We start from the raw sequence: 15,127 nt of genomic DNA, 5'->3' as shown, positions 1-15,127 counted from the left end.
ATTTAGACCTACTGATCACAAGGAGAGGAGCAGCACTGTGAGAGCATATTTTAATTAACTTTCTGTACTGAACTGGGGGTAGGGAGTGGGAGAAGAGAGGATGGCATTTTAAGTAAATTTACTCCCTGAGACAAATAACACATCCATTTATCGTGAGACCTCATGTGGCTGCTGGCACAATCAGTAGTAATGTGGTTATAAGAATGAACAGTTGGAGGGTTGTATCTCTGTCCCCCCTCCATTTCTCTGAATGCACCCCCCAAACTCTGGCCTCATGCTTTTACGCATCCTGGGATGGAATTCCACAATTCTTCCCACTCTTAGACCAGGCCTGGTGGCACAGTACCTGTATATCAACTATGCTTATCCAGAAAGAAGGGGAGAAGAATAGCTAAAGATAAGCCATGCCTCAGCGAACACTTGAGGGTTGTTACAGGACAATGGCAGAGCCATAGGCTCAGAGGAATCTGCCTTGACCTCCTACTTAACCTACCAAAATGGTTTTAATAAGGTAAAAAGTCTGAGAATTTACAAAAACAAAGGGACTCTGGATGGATTAAAAGGGGTACGCTTGCTCTCATGCTCTCTCTCAAAAGAGGGAGGGAGGAAGGGGAGGTAGTTGTTTGGGAAAACCAGACTGACACAGGCACCCACTGGGGTGTCTGAAGATGCTAGGCCTGCCTAGGTCACCAGTATGGCAGGGCTTTAGGTAAGATACCAACTAAACGAAGTGGGTTTGGCACCTGCAGTTCTTCCCTTCAGGAGCCTGTGAGCAGTGATGGATACAGTGACCAGACAGCCTTCTTAAACCAAACTGTTGTTTATTCTCACAGTAGGAGTGAAGCAAAAGAGAAAAAGGATTTTAAAACAACAGTCTATATGCACATCTACCTTGCCTACAGCCCTACCATCATGTGATAGTTAGCTAGGAAGGCCTAGCTTCTTCAGACACCACAGCAGAAGCATGTGTCAGTCTGCTTCCCCTAAGGAGAGAGAGACTCTTTTAATCCAGACAGAATCTCTTTGTTCTTCTCAGTTCCCAAGCTTTTGCCCCAGTAGGCTCAGCAGGAGGTCAAGGCAAACTCGTTGGAACAACCCTCAAGTGTTTGCTGAGGCATGGCATATCTTAAGTTATTTTTCTCCCCTGCCTGCTTGTTTTTCCATACAGGCTACTATTAAACAAAACCGACATATTCATACGGTAAACATCCCAATAACCAAGTCAACATATAGCATTAGCCTTCATAGGTTATTACAGAGCAGCTCTACATCCATCACAGTCACCATCTGAAATATTCAGATTATGCACTAAACTACAGCTCCTATTAGAACTTTTTCTAGAACACGCAACTACAGCAAAACCCATCAGACTTACCCTCCATTTCAAAGTGGTATAGTCATTCAGTAATTTAGAAAGTATTTACAGCTGTAGCAACTAAGAGCTATTTGCGAAAATAAAACTGTATATGAACTCACAATGCATTGTGCATAATAAAAATGACCACTGCTGCTATATAAAATTTGTGGACAGCTAAGCTGCAAGAATAACGTAAACAAAACCAACAAAATACACTTTGCACAATGCCCAAAAGTGAGCCAAAAACTTGGGCTTTGGTGAACCACCAAGAGGTTCAAGTACAAAGGCAGAAGTCTTGGGAGCAAGATCACACTCGATCGTAACTGCCATTGTAGGGGAGGTTCAGTCTCTCACAACAGAGTTTCAGACCATTATGGCTATGTTCGCCTTCATGATACAGCAGGTGCCTCACTAGTCTCATAAACTGAAAGTCCTATATTTGCATGTCAGAGAAGACTCTTTGTTGACTACTTAGACTGTTTTCTATTTAGTCTATGAGTTCTTAAGAGCTCTTACAATCTACAGGGGCTGTTAACATTTGTCTTACTATATGAATATAGAAAACTTAGCACACTGTTGCGTGAATAGAAATTGAAAATGTATAGAACCTTTTTCCAAATAAAAAGCCAAGTTTGTTGCAAATAATATTTAAAGAAATACAGTTTAATATTTACCTTTGTTCTGAAAAAATGTTAAGCCCAAGAACTAATGGAGTTTAAGAAAAAAAAACTTTCATAAAAAAATGGACTCCCCATTTAAAGCACACTGTTGAATTAAAAGTCAAATTGAAGCTAACTATATTTTTATTACTACTTATTATATTATAGAGACCATAAGTGTACTAGCTGCCTTGAAGTATAAAGAAGATATGGTCAGTCTTCATTGCTGTCCTTAGGAAATTACAAAATAAATTCAGATATGATGTGACAAAAAGAGTAACAGAATAACAGGGTTAGGAAAAGGATGAATGGGGCAAAAAAACAGGGTTACACCAATAAGACTGTGCAGTTACTCAACAAAAGCTAGTGCAAAGCATGGTGAAAACTATCATAGGGGAAGTAACAATGAACCAAATCTTTAGGTCGCCTAACAGTGAAAGAAGTAGGGATCTTAGGGACAAAAGAGTGTGTGATCATTAATTTGAGACTGTAGCATAATGTACACACATAACAAAGATGAATTAAGGTTGGCCATACTAACTTAATTCTGGTAATTCCTAACCTTGAAGTGCTTGACTTTTCAACCTCAATGACTATATTTTTACATACTTTTTGGTATGTGAGTTGAATGAGGAGAAGGTAGTGGGCTTGCACAAAGCAGAGAGACATTGGTGGGAGTAGCAGATGAATGCAGAATGGAGGCTGTCAAGCACCTCTTTAACCTTTCAAAAAGTCTCCAATTCCCACCAACCAGATGAATCAAAGTTCTCCATACTACTCGGGAGACATAGGCAGGTAGGATTTCCAGTCCCACACTCTTGCTTACTCATTCTGAGAGTGATAGGAATGCTGTGGATAGAGCACACTGCCCTGGGAGGGCTGCAATTGGAGTAAGGAGGAGAATGCACCTTGCATCTCTCACTAGCAACCCTTCTGGACAATTAAAGAATAGCATCTGTACTCCTGGCTGAAGGAGCTGAACATAACTAAAACATCAGTAGCTAGGAACACAAGACTAAGAAAAATACCTGAGTGGTGATGATGAATCAACAGGACTCAATAAAGGACACAAGGGAAATCTTAACCCAAGGGGAAAAAATTCAAACCACAATCTTAGTTTCTCCATGTATTAAGAGTAAAAAATGTTTAACCTTAGTTTTAATAGCCAAGTTATTAATGCACACTGTTTTAAGACTGTCCAACATTGCAATTTCCACTAAACATCCAATTCACTGGTTAGCATAATTTATCATCTGCATAATTTTTATTTCACTATACTGCTCCACTTTGCCAGTTTCCTTTTTTTGGTCAAAGACAGACGATAAATGTGGACTTGCAAAGCAAACAGCAAGAAACCACTTCCAGAAACAGCCTGGAAGAGGTTTTTAAAAAACAACAACTATGCTTAGCATTTTCATTCTTGAATCTTTCTTGGCCTGCCTACAACACTTTACACATGAAATCAATTAGAAACCAGGATAGACAGCCTCTCAGAAGTATGCGGGCTTCTGTTGAAATCATGCTGGCAAAAAAAACAAAAGATTCGCCCACAATTAGTAAATGTGGCCTGGCAAGAACTACTTTGTATATTTTATAATTTTGACATGCAAGTCAGTGCATACTATAGATTCATTTAAAGGTCTCTGTTACACAAAAGCAAAAAGGAAGATTTAGCCTTCTTCATAAATCACCCAAATGCAAACCCAATGCTCTAAAAATTCATGTAAAAAATTCATGTACAGTGGTACCTACTTTATGTATACATGGCATACCAAACAATTATTACATCCAACTCAACTGAAAACTATTCTTCTGCAATTTTTAGACCAAAATATTAGTACTACCGCAAGTTTTATTATAAATTCACTTATACAGGAACTTTCACTTGAGCATCTCAAAAGGCTTTACAAACATTCATTAAAGATCAGACCACCTTCTTAAGGACTCAACAATGTTTTGCGCCAAAAGCCCACATACATAGTTGTGCCATTGGCTCAAGTGCAGACTAGGAAGCAGATTCTGAGTGTGCCTTATGCCTCTCCTGCAAGGGCACACAGGACAGGTCACAATCTCCACCTATCTCAGGACTACGGATCGAAAAGTTGGGACACAGAGAGGTTAAGTCACTTGCCCAAAATCACACTTTTAGTCAGTGGCAGAATGAGGGAAGAACCAAGAAACTCTGACTAACCACCAAATATTTAACCAGATGTTGGTTCTTAGCAGCAGCTTGGAGTCTGTTGTTTTATAAAGGTGTTTATTAATTAAATTGCATGCTGTGTCTCAAGTTTTGCTCTGGAGACCGACGTTTAAATACTAATTTGGGAAAAAACTGTTTTACCCTCATTCCAAAAAATGGTTGTCCATACCACTAACCCATACAAGAATTTTCTATGATATGCCCAAGGCACAGAATAATGTGATAGCAGGCCTGGTTCCCTAAGCCATGACACTCGTGTGAAGTTGATGAAACAAAGTAGTAAATCAGGCACACTAAGGCTATGGCTACACTAGAGAGCTTGCATCGGGGCAGCTGCACTGCTGTAATCTCTCTAGTATAGCCACTCTAAGCTGATGGGAGAGCTCTGCTGCCAACTTAATTAACCCACCCCCAATGAGCAGCAGCAGCTATGTCAGCAGGAGAAGCTCTCCGTCAACATAGCGCTATCCACACCGGTGCTTAGATCAGTGTAACTTATGTCACTCGGGGGGGTGGCTTATCCACACCCCTGAGTGACATAATTTCTTCCAACGTAAGTGGTAGTGTAGACATAGCCTAAGTGTCAGGACTTGAAGCAAAATTAGAACAGCGGTGAGAGGAAGATTTTAGTGTGCCACACAATGCTTATTTCCTTCCAGGAAAATAAGGCGCTCACTTTCAAGTACCTGGTGGTACCTTGGCCTACCATCTCTCACCAGTGGCATAACATCAGGAGTGCTTCCTTCTTCCCAAAGCAGCTCTTTGGGACAGCCTGTATGGGGCGGGGGGAACACATCTCACATACAGAGTCGCAGCTTGGGCATTGTTTTGAGACTCTCTATCCTGCATGGCCTAGCAGTATTCATAGCCCCTGCCTCCAAATCATAAGAGAGAAAATACAATCTAAAAATGCTAGTACGGGGCAAGCTTGTTTAAAAAGTAATTTAGTCTAATGTTGAAAACGCATTGATAAAGTCAAAAAGGATGATACCCCACTTTAAAAGAAAAGTTTCAGAGTAACAGCCATGTTAGTCTGTATTTGCAAAAAGAAAAGGAGGACTTGTGGCACCTTAGAGACTAACCAATTTATTTGAGCATAAGCTTTCGTGAGCTACAGCTCACTTCATCGGATGCACACTTTCCACAGTATGCATCCGATGAAGTGAGCTGTAGCTCACGAAAGCTCATGCTCAGATAAATTGGTTAGTCTCTAAGGTGCCACAAGTCCTCCTTTTCTTTTTAAAAGAAAACTCAGTGATCATTTTCTCTTTAACCAGATGTTGGTTCTTAGCAGCAGCGTGGAGTCTGTTGTTTTATAAAGGTGTTTATTAATTAAATTGCAGGCTGCTGACATTATTATTTAACATGTACATATTGTGGTAGTGCTTAGAATCTTCAACCAGATCAGGGTTCCATTGTGCTAGGCTTAGTACAAGCACATAGGAACTGACAGTCTCAGTCCAAAAGAGCTTACAGTCATAACAACATAATGAAAGACATACGTGCATGAGACAGTCAAAGGGACCAGGTTTAGAGACACAGGGTAACAACAATAATAGGATGTGTGCACTTCTTAGCCAATTAGGACCAAGCCACATCTAAAATGTGAAGGAAAAATCCTTGAGGCGACATCTGCCTGTTGATAGACAAAAGAGCTGTGAAGGACTTAAAATTCCTGGCTCCTTGTTGGAGGGATATCACAGCAACTGATCAGGGAAACACTCAGATTAAATTTCCCAGTGAATAATTAATAAATAGGAAAAGATAAAAGTTTAATTTAACAGAAGGAAACATGGTACTATTCTACAGCAACGCCTGCTAGAAAATGGAAACGTGCAATGAAGAGCAGTACTCAAAAAAAGGACAGTCCAAATTAACCTTACCTCAGCTTGGCAAAGTGCATGAAGACCTTGTAACACTAAAGCAGCAGGTGTGGCTTGATCAGGTTTTGTGCATTCATTCAATACCTGGGAAATTGCAGCCAACATATCAGCTCCATGTTGATATGGCCTAGTGGAAAACAATATTACATGAAGGCAGAGTACTTTAAAAAATTCAGTTCCACCCCTCAAAGCTTCTTGACATGTAGAGAAATATTTCCAAGCACATATTCTTCTACACAGGACTGCTTCCTATTTAACACTTAATGACTATTTCTTTAAGCAACTTGGATAAATAAATCATCTGACTGGATGATGTAAGTACAGCATGTTTAGGCTTTCTAAGTTTTCTTTCTCTAGCCTCTAAATCATTTCCACTGTGCTATCACAAATCCCATTTAAACTTTCAACTCTAATTATAGCATTCACTTGGCAGCGAATATTACAGTTACATTGAGACTTCTTTTATAACCCAGGTTTCAGATGCTCGTAACTTCCCCAAAAAAATTCTTTTGGCTGAAATAAACCATGATCAAAATAAATCACACATTTTTCTACTCTAAAAAGAGTATGGTTTTTTTCTGTGCCTTCATAACTCAGACAGTACTGAATGTCACAAGAGGTATGAATCATCCCAGGTATGTGGTCTTCACACAAGACTAGTCTCCAGGTAGGTAAGTGGAAGTGGGAGAAAAGACCCCACAACACTTACAAGCAACTGAAAAAACTAGTTTTGCATGAACAAGGGAAAAACTACTTTAGGTTTAAAGACAATATTTTTAGGAGTATGGAATAATGTAACTATATAACACTAATGTTCATGGATTTTAAGGACACAAGCCATTAGCTCATCTAGTCTGATCTCCAGCATAACACAGGCCACAGAATTTCACCCGGGGTATGTCTACACTGCAGCGGAGAGGTGTGATTCCCATCGCAGGTAGACAGATGTGCACTAGGTCAGCTTGAGCTGGCACACTAAAAATAGCACCATGGAAAACGCAGCAGTGGCATAGGCTAGCCACCTGAGTCCAAGCCCACCCTGGGTCTGTGCTCAGGTAGACATACGCCTGGTTACCCCTGTTCTGAGCCCAATAACTTGTGTTTGACTAAAGCATATTTTCCAGAAAGGCATCTGGTCTTGGACTGAAGACATCAAGGGAACCTAAAATTCACTTGGTAGTTTGTTCCAATGGTTAATCTCCCTCCCTGTTAAAAATGCATGCCTTATTTCTAATCTGAATTTGTCTGGCTTTAGTTTCCAGCCATCAGTTCTTGTTATGCCTTTCTCTGCTACTTTAAATGTGTAGACTGAATTTCACATGGTTTAAGAATCTGAACAGAGAAAGTGGTTCTGCTCTGAAATGTGACTTTATAAAAATGGCATTGTGGAGGTTCTATGTTTGTATCTCAATAACTCTACATCAAATGGTCTCAATTTACAAATTAAAAACTGTCAGCCCTGCCATCAAAACCTGGAACCTGACAGTAAAAATGGGATCCCTCTGGCTTATGATGAAACACCAAGCTAAAGATTCTACAATCAGAATTTAGTTCATTATTTGATTGACAATGCATGAGCCAAAATAAAATCCATCTCACCCTCCAGAGATGTGCTGGCTCTTCAGTGCAACCAAGAATCAGAAGTACTAAAAACTTTTTTCAGTCAATAAAGTAAGCAGCTATGTCTCAAAATTTACATATGGAGTAGGAATGAATAAGAAGGAGCCTTTTTAATATAGTCACTCTTCAGTACATAACTCCCATGTACAGCGCTGATTATGCAGACATTAAAGTATACAGTGAAATTAGAACAGAGGGTTTTTTCCTTTAGAAAAAATAACAAATTAAATACAAAAACTTACATTAATATGTTAGGATTATAATTTTGTCCACTCAATCAGGAAATGCAGAAGTTATGGTCCTCAGAGTAAGCTCAACAAGTCAGACTGATTTGTGTGTGGATGGAAGGGGAGGTTGGGGTCAAACCTGAGATGGAGCCTGGCCTTAATATGCTGTGTAGACATAACCCCCGATGTCCAAGAGGACAGTTGGGGTGTCAGCTAGCTGCATGGCTCATTCATTTCCATATCTAAGACAACATTCAAACAGTGTTTCTATATCAGCATATTAACGGTGGACAAAACACAAAGTTGAATCCATGTGGTATGATTCTGGCTCTTCCATTGTGGACGCCAAGTAAATTTTGCACAAATGGGATGTCTCACTTAAACTCTGTCACAGAAAGGCCTGAAAAAGCAGAATTCCTTTGTAAACCCTGATAGGAAGCACTGTGTTTTATTTATATGTGCTTCCTATCAGGCCTTCATATAGTCCCATTCTGTTCATATTAAAAATACATGTATACACATTATACTTACTAGCTTCTGAAGTATTGCCTAAGACAATGTGTATTTATTACAGCCCCCATCAAAAACCATAAGCCCCTCAATTAAGATAACAGGTTCATCAGAAGTGACCAGCACAGCTTTCCTTTAAACACCCTGCACCTTCTCTAAGTTGGATAACGAACACTCATTCTTACCTCTGCCTGCATATATCTCTGATGGAAGCAGCTTTAGCTATCACCTTTTCCCACAGAGTATCCTTCCCAATGGACAAAGAGGGCATATCGGACATTGCCATGAACCTCTGCAGTTCTGGGTAAACCCGATCCTAGAAAAAAAACATTTAATCTTTAAAATATATAAAGAAGTTTCTAAAAGTTGGTGACATGATTTTATGCTGCTAAAGCCTTTACACAGCTTCTAAAGGAACATTTACATTGCAAATCACATTGCATTTTGGTTCATCAGTGGAGAAGAATACTGTGCTGTGATTTAAGTGGCTTCTTTGCACAGAATCTATACATTTTTCCCCATAAACTAAAAAGTAATCTATTAACATGCAACCAAATAGAAACGACTTATCACTCATTGCATAATGCATTGAAAGCATCAGAGTAAAGTAGTATAAATACATCTTTCATAAACAAAATTATTTCATAATTTCATTCCAAGACTCAATGAGATGCATAACAGGCTCCATGAAAGACCAACTGTAGATGCTGTTCAATACATCAGAATTAATAAATGCATCACTGACACAATTTGCTTTCCACAGCTAATAATCAGGCACTAGTATAATCAATCATTCAAAATGATGTACTTTCCCTACTAGGGGAAAGCATGTAAAACAATATCCACTGTAGTTTATCTTTGGGAGACTGTGTGACAAGCGGGAACCAGACACCTGTGACCGAAAGCAGCCCTGTATCCACACCCTACCCAACACTGCAATAATCTTTCTGCAAATATGCCTTGTGAAGTATCATTTGAAAACTAGTAACTTGCTCATCAAAATCATCATGATGAAATGTATGTAGCAACATTATAGGTAAATTCCCCTATATGATAATGTTTCCCTATATTCAAACCACACAGCCCTGACTAGGCAAAAGTTGTTAAGAATGTCGATCCTAAATAAAGGAATGTGTGTTTACCTCAATTTACACAAGTAGTAACTGGGTCTTTGAGACAACAAGAGGGGTAAATGGCAGGAGACAGGGCAAATCTGCATTTCAGCATAGTGGAGAAGAAAGAGCATGGAGCCACTTTCACCACCAGACTCCAGGATGCCTTCTTTACCGTTTGAATAAACTTGCTTTGAGGCGTAAGCCTCAGAATAATCCACTTCAAAGGGTGAGTGGCCCATCCACGTGAGGGGCAAAAATACCCCAAGGCATCTTTCCCAATCTCTCCCTCTATCTCTCCCTCTTTCACCTAAGGGGACAAAGGAACCAGCCCTTTGAGTTTGGGGGAGCTCCTGACCTGAGAACTTGATCAGCAATGTTGCTGAGAACCTGTGGTAAGGATTTTACCTTGAATCAAGCCTAGCTTGTTAAGTTTTAGCAACCAGAAAGCATTTTACCTTTAGTTCTCTTGTAACCATTTCTGACTTTAATACATTATACTTGTGCTCATTTAAAATCTCTGTCATTAAATAAACTTGTTTTTTTAATATAAACTAATCCAGTGCTGTGTTTAAACTAAATTGCTTGGTAACTCCATTTAATGTAGCAGAACTGTCAAATATTGACCCTTTACAAGGGCAATGAACCTATAATATCTGAGCTACCCAGGAGGGAGCTGGACAGAGCTGAACACATGTTTTTGCCAAAATTCGGGACTGGGAGGATGTTGTGGTCACCCTGGAAGTAGTAACCAAGGCTGGTGGAAGGCAGATTTTGGCTGGTGTGTTGCTGACAGGCTGCTGGAGTAAGAGTTGCTGGACCAAAGCTATAGCTATACACAGATACTCAGGATGTGACCCATGCTGGTAGGCTGTTTGTGAGCAGCCCAGGCTTGGAGCTACACCAGGAAAGCATTGTGTGGCACCCCAGGTTGCAGAGCAGGCAGTGACAACCCCTCACTGGTGTGGATTGTACCCTGAAATGTGACAACATCTCTCAACGGGGAGAGGGTGTTGAACCCCCAAAGAATAAACAATAGCATCAACTGGTTGGATACAATGTTATTGATTATAAAATGTGTCAGGTACGGTCTTTTATGAAAGCTTGTAATGTTCTGAACATGATGGTCATTATGAGATATGCATATAAACTGTAGTAATGAATTTATGTAGTTGTGTAGATAAAAAAACTATGCTCATAATTTGTGCTGCAACATTCAGCGCTTCCTCACAACAGGCAGGGAGGGGCTGCCTCCCCAACCAGACAAGATTTGCTCCAAGCACCAAACATTATACAACCCAGGAAAAGGCAAATGATAGACCATTAAAATTAATGGAAAAGCATTGAAACTGAAAGAAAACCCCAGCCTTGGAAAAGTATGAAAGGAAGCAGTTTCCCCCACTCTGACGAACAAGAGAGAAAACAACAGGCCTTTTTAAAGCAAGCTTGTGTCGGAGGTTTGACATCCAGAAACTGAACGCCAGTATCTACACGAGGTGCAGTCCTTTGAGTGCTGGATCCCCTCTATGACAGGGGCATGCTGAGAAGCTGTTAGAAGGCAATAGGTAACACTTATTAGAAAGGGGAATTTATCTAATATAGAAGTGCAAATCTTGAAGTTGCATCTTTATGTTTATTTTCTATGTAACTTATGTGTGTTTGTTTACCTTGCTATTTCATCTTGAGTCCGTGATTTTTCTATGAAATTAACCTTTTGTTTATTTTTACCCCAAGCAGATCTCTATTGTGTAAACTGTGTGTTGTGTATGTACCAAATCTGGATAACTGGGGAGGGTTTCACTCCTTTGGGGGTGAAAACCAGAGGGGGAAAATCCAAGTGTCTGGTAGTTAAGAACTAGGGGTAGATAAACTTAGGGAGACTTGGGACCAGAAGTGTTGTTGAGGTCACCATGCAAGGAATAACTAGGCTGGCGGAAGCCAGAGTGAGGCTTTTATGTTTACAGGCTGGCTACTGGTGTCAAGGCTCTGAGCCATAGCAGCATGGCATTAAGCACCCAAACTTATAAGGCAGACAGTGAAAGAACCCTTTATTGGTATGGATGATTTCCAAAACATTACAGACTGCACAACTTTTTTCTAACCTGTTTCTCCCATAAGGACGTCATCAAGCGTAAAGTAATAGGTCTAAGCTTTGGCGTGCTCCCCAGCACCTGTATCACATGCAGAATCTGAGCGATGCAGACCTGAAAGAGATTTTTCACCACATGCATTTGTTATTTTAATATCGATGAACAAGGAGATGCTTCATTTGTGTCAAATATCTCAAAGGCCACGGCAGCATCAAAAAGAAATGGGGAGTCATTTTCTAACAGATTTTGGTGCATAATGATCCTAAAAAACATTTTCATGAGATATACAAATACACTATAGATAGTTAAAGCACAATACATAATTCATCCCTTAAAATTAGTTGTCATATTCCCATCATAAATATTAAGTAACAAGTTATGCAGAAACTCACAAATCACTTATAATTTTAAGCAAGTTATGCATATCCATGTCTACATTCACTCATTCAATGTAACTAGTGACTTACTAATACAAAATTCCCTTTATTAAAAATCATTTTTGGATGAAGTATGATTTCTATTCATACTGACCTTGTGTACACCCAGAGAAGGCAAAGTATATAAAATATCCCGGTACAAAAAAGGCTCCAGTGGCCTTCCCAACTTAAACATCAGAACTGGGATTAGATTTGGGACCTAAAATAAATGGAGAACATGTAATACATACAAACACCATTTGTATTAAAGAAGCCAATTGTCATGACATGGTTAACAGACTATGTAAAGACCAAAAATAAATCCGAGTAAACATGCACCCCAACACTCTTCTTGCATTAAAATAAGGGGAGTGGAATTAAAAAACTGACTCTTCATAGGATTCATTTAGAGCTTTTTTTAGTTGCCCTCTTGGAACCTACAAGTCCTGTACCCTCAGCTGACTTAATGGGGAAAAAAAATCAAACTATTGGCAATAAATGTTAGGCTAATAAAAACAGTAAGAATCACAAGCAACTCTTACACAGCCATTTTCATCCATAGATCTTAAAAAGACTTACACAGGTTGATGAGTTAATAAGTAGTAGATTAGCCTAATTTTACGGATGGTAAAATTGAATTACTGAGAGGTTAAATTATATGCTCACGGTCACATGGCAAGAAAGCAGCAAGAACTAAAGCCAAATTTCAATTCCCAGTCTCATGATCTAACCATTGGACAAGAATGCTCCTCAGCTACACCACCTCACTTCCAGAAGCAAAGCTTAGTTGAAAGCATAACCTTTGTTATACCGCATAGTACAACACTTCACACAGGTCAGTCTTGAAAACTTGCTGAGGCCTCAGAGTATTTAAAATATTCTTCATATTCAGAACGTAGAAGTATACGGAATACCGAAAATACGGAGGTGAGGGTAGCAATTTATTTAAATCAAAATTAGCAAGCTTAAGGGTCACCAGTTTATATTTCATTGTTTTCATAACAATTAACACAAATTTTCAGTCTTGTTGGGCACAAGTAAAAATTTAAAGTATTCTCATTGTTTGCTTACAATAAAATGGCCTCAACCTCTTGAGTGCACAGATCTAGTGGAACCCATAGAAAAGTTCTCAATTTCTCTTTATCTAGCTTGAATAACAAATTGATTTTAGTTTGAAACTTTCATTCCAAACTTCCATTGAAAGAAACAGAAGATACATCAGAAAAATCCACATACCATGTCAATGAAGAAAAAACTGAAATTTGATTCCGTCATTTTACCAGAATTCTCATGACCCATGACCCTGTATCACAACTCTCAGCATGTATGAGTTTACAACATGATTTACTGCATTTTCAAATGTCTGGTAGCATTCTCTAAATATTGCCCCCACAAAGTGACAATGAAGAAAAAGGAATGTTACTTAACCCTAAATTCCCCTTTCCTTCAGATATCAAATAAAATACTGTCTTATATTTAACCATAGGAGTTAGCCTTTCATGAAACAACCTGCATCAGGGGATCCCATCATTCTCCTAGAGCAGTAAGGCACGTTAGGAAATTCAGTATTTTGTAATATGTGGATTTGATTATTTCCAAGTCTTTTGGCTTTTAAACAATTATTTTCATTATACTGTCACTGGAGTACACAGAGCTCTCCATTTCGGTCTTAGTATTTGCTTCTTGAGTGGATCACTGTTCCAAATTTTCTCTTTTACCTAAAATTACTGTAACCTCAGAACTTTTTCAATGAACCCAAGATTGGACAATTTTGTTGGCCGGAAACATGAGGATAACCTGAAACCAAAACCTATACTTATTAGCAATGGGTAAATAGGCTCAGATAAAAGACAGAGCAGCCCTAACCCTAAATCCCTCAAAGTAGTAGTAAGTCAAACAGATCCCAAACCTCTCTGAAAAAAATTCAGTATGGTTTGGCCAACACTTTATGCATTCAAGATGTAGTGTTCTGTACTATGACTGCAGAATACTGCAGTAGTTTTCTCCTGGTACCTATCTACATCCCACAGTGTTCCACAACATGATAAAATCTCACAGCATACAAAAGACCCGTCCCAGCAAATGAAAGCCATTGATCTTGTAATGGGAAAAAGATTCTCTAGTGAGCACTGGGATTTTATAATCTTCAGGTTGCAAATATCTATGTATTATCAGAGATGGTCCCAAACAAAAAATCCAGCAATTTGTTTTGCAAATTGCCACTATCTTTATAAATGGATCAAACCAAGCCACAGATCTGTACTTCCGCAAATTTTAAAGAATTTTAAAGCCAGCTCCAAATTTTTCATCTGGGGGCCTAGACTTAATATTTATAAACTTAATTTAAATTGAAAAACATCTCTTGTAGGCTTTCAAATTAGTTATTTGGAATCCCTTAGCAAAAATAGTCCCTTTTGTTAAGATTTTTCTCTCACAAAGTTTTTACTATTATTTCTGTCCCCCTACTTTTCAAGAAGATGACCCACCACCAATAAAGAAAGCAACTCTTAGATAAGTTAAGAGATAACAATAGCTCTGCTGTGAATGTAACAAAGGGTTTGTGATGCTATCATGTAGCAGAAACTATAAAGGAGTCTGAAAATTTAAGAAAATGCACGTTAAGAGTAGAATTTCACCCAAAGAGGCATTTTTAATGCAAGTTTCATAGTACACAGTTCTCTTTCTGATTGCTATGTCAATCTGAAAGTGTCCTTTTTTCCTCGCTCCTTGTTCTGTGCTTTCAATCTTCTGTAGAATTAATAAAGAAATTGGAGAGCTCTTCATTTTTGTAGGAATTGTGTTTTTAATAAAAAAATATTTTAATCTATGAAGAGGATGGCAGGGAAGAATGAAGCCAGAAAGGAAAAAGGAACAGGCAGAGGGAGGAAGTCAGGCAGATATCAAGCTTGAACTGTGTTGATTTGGGACAAACTAATTCTTTAGGCTCCATTTTCACATCCTCCCATTTAACATGCATGATAATTTCTTCTGTAAACAAGACTCTATATGGGCTATATCTTGAAAATCTGGTACTTTAGGTTAATTTTTACCCA

The 15,127-nt window shown here is 38.9% G+C and overlaps 1 protein-coding gene across 4 annotated transcripts in view; it reads right to left on the bottom strand.

The window, feature by feature from the left end:
• Positions 1-15,127, bottom strand: part of FOCAD (focadhesin) — a 199,783-nt gene that overhangs the window by 99,395 nt on the left and 85,261 nt on the right. For all 4 annotated transcript variants that reach the window (XM_084627726.1, XM_084627728.1, XM_084627727.1 and 1 more), the window contains 4 exons: positions 12,190-12,294; positions 11,671-11,772; positions 8,642-8,772; positions 6,100-6,226 (listed from right to left, as the gene is read on the bottom strand). In XM_084627726.1, coding sequence (XP_084483852.1) covers positions 6,100-6,226; positions 8,642-8,772; positions 11,671-11,772; positions 12,190-12,294 — 465 coding nt within the window. The remainder of the gene's footprint in view (positions 1-6,099; positions 6,227-8,641; positions 8,773-11,670; positions 11,773-12,189; positions 12,295-15,127) is intronic.

This window comes from Lepidochelys olivacea (assembly GCF_965140295.1).
Source record: "Lepidochelys olivacea isolate rLepOli2 genome assembly, chromosome: 5".
Classification (NCBI taxonomy): Eukaryota; Metazoa; Chordata; order Testudines; family Cheloniidae; genus Lepidochelys; species Lepidochelys olivacea.
The sequence above is the reverse complement of the archived record's forward strand: the minus strand, read 5'-3'. Positions and strand labels throughout refer to the sequence as shown.